This window comes from Trachymyrmex septentrionalis, unplaced genomic scaffold (genome assembly GCF_001594115.1).
Source record: "Trachymyrmex septentrionalis isolate Tsep2-gDNA-1 unplaced genomic scaffold, Tsep1.0 scaffold6, whole genome shotgun sequence".
NCBI lineage: Eukaryota > Metazoa > Arthropoda > Insecta > Hymenoptera > Formicidae > Trachymyrmex > Trachymyrmex septentrionalis.
Genome location: NW_017305778.1, coordinates 2,275,240 through 2,279,469, shown reverse-complemented (window position 1 = coordinate 2,279,469; position 4,230 = coordinate 2,275,240). Strand labels below are relative to the sequence as shown.

Below are 4,230 nucleotides of genomic sequence, written 5' to 3'. Positions count from 1 at the left end.
AATATAAATAAAATTCTCGTGAAAGCGCTTAATTATCAAGCAATGTCTAAAGGATATATTACAAATATTTTTAAAACTATGAAAAAAAAAAAATTATGAAAAATTACAGTTTATTTAAAAAGCATATTTAAAAGTAATTTAAAAAACTTCTCTCTCTTAGCAACGATTAGGACCTAAAAATTATTTCAATAAAAAACGGAAGTGTGCTCTAATGGAAATATAATTAAGAAGTAATAAAAAACAAAACCTCAATTTTGTTATATAAATATTTTAAATGCTCAATGATTTATGTAAAGTTTTATTGAAGTTTCACTGAAAAATCAATTTTTCTGTAAATAAATAAAATTTATTTTTTTGTTTATTTATAGAACAATTACCTCTGCATTGTATTGAAATTTTGCATAAATCGCTTGAATCTACTTAAAGTATTTGTAAAAAAAAAATTGAAATTTTTGTCAATAATTTTGAAAATAATTTCATTTTTAATAACAAAAAGTAAATAAACTATAAAATATGTTGTTAAGTAAAAATATAATGTTATTTACACAATGTTTATGTATGCATATATAATTTATTTTGCAAAGATTGCAATGTACAGATTATTAAGTACATTTGGTTATTTTTTATCGATTTCCAGAGATTATATTGTAATTATATTTAATGATTAAATTTAAGTGGAGCACTTGATATACACACGAAAAGTATTTCACTTTCACGATCTTCTTAACGTAAAAACTCGCGGTTGTCTAAGCATCTCACTGCGTCCTCCCGCACAGTACATTTTATGATACGCACGATACGACGATACTCTTCGAGATTTCAAGGAGCATGAAATTCTTGAATTTCTCGCACATCTTGTACATCGAATTTCATGAAGGGACGCTTCCGTATCCGGAGCGCGTGATAGACGGAACGAATCGCACTACGTACCGAGAGTACGGAAGATGAATCTCTCGGGCGCTGTGCTCTGCAATTTCCGGCCCTACGGGGTCATGCACTGCCCGCTCTTTCTCGTCGTCTTGCATCGTTCGCCTCGCCGAGTTGGCGTTCTAGAAACCTACAGCTACTTACATACACGCTTCTCGCGAGCGCCGATCTCGAAAGCCGGTTGAGGCGGATTGGCACGAGTCCCGACCTAGTTATTCCAGTTACTCAACCGTAATCAGATGCACTAAGCATGGAATATGCACGCGGACATATGCGGCACGCGCTTCGACTCCTCACGTTATAATAACATCGCGAAGCTTATCCGAAAGACTTGCATGTATCTTTCTTTTTATGTTTAATATGTGTGCATTCGAGACTCTTAAAAAAAATTAATATTTTATTTTGCGAGTAATTATTACTTATTTAATTTTCTTTCATTTATATTCGGATAAATTGTTTTTTCTAAACGGTTCTTCCATTCCATGTTATATCCACTTTTATATCTTTTTATATCTTTTTTATATATTAGATATATCTTTTACTTCAGCACACACTATACCATTATGTGCTTAGGCTTTTATTTTATTTTATTAATATTAATAACGTCTCAAAACTTATTTAAGAAACTCGCACGTATCTTTATTTTATGTTTAACACGTGTTTATTCACGTATTTATGCAGAGTTTTTATTTTAAAAAATAAACATGCTTCATTTTTTATTGATTATAATCATTAGATTAAATCTTCTTTAATTTATATTTCGATAAATTGTTTTTTTGAACGTTTTTTCCATATAATTTTATATCTTTTTATATCTTTTTTTACTTTAACATTATTTATTATATGTTCAGACTTTTACTATTTCAATTTATTTTATTGACATTTTATAATTAATGGATAAATGCATATCTTAAGGCAATCATATATATTTCATTACATCGTCTTGATTACTTTCTGCTTGTCTAGTATGACGAAGATGTCTATTGATTATAGTAATCGGAGTGTGAGTCTTGACCAATGTGTCTTGATCATGGATCACTTGAGGTCACGGATCATATAATCTTGATTTATAAATTTCTTGCGATCATAAAATATCACGAATCTACACACAGAGAAATAAATAATAGTTTGATAAAAAAAGAAAAAAAAACAAGAAAAATTGGCCCAATTATAAATGTAACGTAATTATGATCAATCTCTTTTCCGTTTCACAGAATTTATTTATGGGAGAGTTCTGCCGGAGACAATAATTAGCATTCTCACAATCCCTTCTCTACGAAATGAAAAAATCGCTTCTCCATTGTCGCTGCGAGAATCGAGCATCGTCGAGCATAATCGCACAAATTATGTAACACAATTACTATTATATTATGTCACGCGATTATATATTGACAATATATGAACTCGCACGATCGATTTCAAAATTATTCCAAGCAGATTTAATCATGCAGTTCTATCAGCACAATTTTATATAAATATTAATAAAAAAAGAAAAAAAACAATTTTAATTTAGCAATTAAAAATGTCAGTTTTACTGCAGAAAAAATATTATTCCGATTATATTTTTGATTCAGAAAAAATAAAAATTTCCGGATCTTCTTCTTCTGTCGTCTATTAATAATCTAACGATTTCCCAATTGCAGTTTGCCCGCAATTATAATCTCCATTCTCTATTTGCGTTTGCGAAATCGTGCTCGACTCGCGATCCACTTGCAATTATGCATTACCGTTTTGTGGCCCAATGTAGTACAAGGTATTTCTGTGGCGATTTATCGTTTCAAATCTAACAGTAACGTCTAACAATAATAGTCGGAAGAGTGGAATTCGGATCACACGACTGTGTTCACGTCGCTTTACAGATGGATTCTGACAATAGCGATTAAAATCAACTGAGATTCGCACAGTTTCGCTGGCAATTGTAGCAATTTTCTTAGCAGAGTAAGCGAGGCGTGAATTCAAGGACAAATAAAAATGTCAGCAGAATGTCATTCTCGTGTTACAGATTTCATACAAATGTTGAAGTATGGATTTACTCGGAAAGAATGATTTTGCTAAAGTATTTAGAAATTTAGGTAGATACAGATCTAAAAATAATTTTGTTGGACCATCAAAATAATGTAGTACGCTTAAACTGATTAAAGAATGGTTGCTAGAATGTTAAAACTTTTTGCAGCATTACTCCCATTATGTTTGAGTTTTCTATATAATTATTTTGATGGTTCGACGAAATTATTTTTTCAGATCTGTATCTAGTTAAATTTTTAGATAAATTTTTAGCAAAACCGTCTTCTCTGTGTAACTGTTAAATTTTACACTTTAATAACAACGGTTGTACTATATTATAGAGAATTTTTGCAAAACATATGATAAAATTGAATAATAAAAAAATGGTAATCACATATACTTTATAAAAATGGACACTGTTGCGTAATTATAGATAGCATTAACAAATTTTAAATGCATAAAGAGTCTATAAAGGCTATAGTACACAAAATATTTAAGCAGAAAAAAATAAATATTTTAGATTTGCTACTATTTACATTATTGTCTTATATTTCTATAACTGTAATTGGCCGATTAATTATATCTCATTGCCTTATGTTTTATATGTAGCTTTAAATTGCTTTAAACAAGTTGGGAATAACTTTCGAAATATATAAAATGTTCCAGACATTCCAAAATGTTATTTCTAATGTTGACGGCGTGTCTTCTCGCCGTGACTTACGCCGGATGTCCCATGAGACCAACTGTGGAACAAACTTCCACGAGCAGGACGGCAGGTGATGGTGGTTACAGGATTCTCCTCAGCGGACAGAACAACGGATACATTCCGAATGCAATTCATACAATTAACTTGCAAGGTTGTACATACCTAAAAGACGAGAGAAAGATTTCGGTAAACGTAAAAAATACAAAAAATTGTAAATTGACGCTTGTATAATTGACGTGATGTTTTAGGATCACAAACACATGAGAGACTACAACAATTTACGCGCTTCACGCTCACGGTGACTTCGCAGCACGCGCCGAATAATCCTTTGGCTCGTGTTGGTTACTTCCAACTGTTTCCGGATTCTTTAACTACCTTCAACGAGGATTGCATTAACACGATCTCCGAGGCGACTGATTACCCGAAGTCTGAAGTACGAGCAAATATATGCGTGACTCTTTTAAAAAATTATAAAAAAAATAAAAAAAAACATTAATATACTTTTATTAATATACTTTATTAATACATCTCTATATAAATATATTTTTTTATTAATATATAATAGTATAGACCTTCACAGTATATTTAAGCTA

The 4,230-nt window shown here is 30.8% G+C and overlaps 1 protein-coding gene across 2 annotated transcripts in view; it reads left to right on the top strand.

The window, feature by feature from the left end:
* LOC108752342 (spondin-1) overlaps positions 1 to 4,230 on the top strand; it is a 14,419-nt gene that overhangs the window by 3,792 nt on the left and 6,397 nt on the right. For both annotated transcript variants that reach the window (XM_018493129.1, XM_018493128.1), the window contains exons 2-3: positions 3,598 to 3,788; positions 3,886 to 4,070. In XM_018493129.1, coding sequence (XP_018348631.1) covers positions 3,608 to 3,788; positions 3,886 to 4,070 — 366 coding nt within the window. In that variant the 5' untranslated portion in view covers positions 3,598 to 3,607. The remainder of the gene's footprint in view (positions 1 to 3,597; positions 3,789 to 3,885; positions 4,071 to 4,230) is intronic.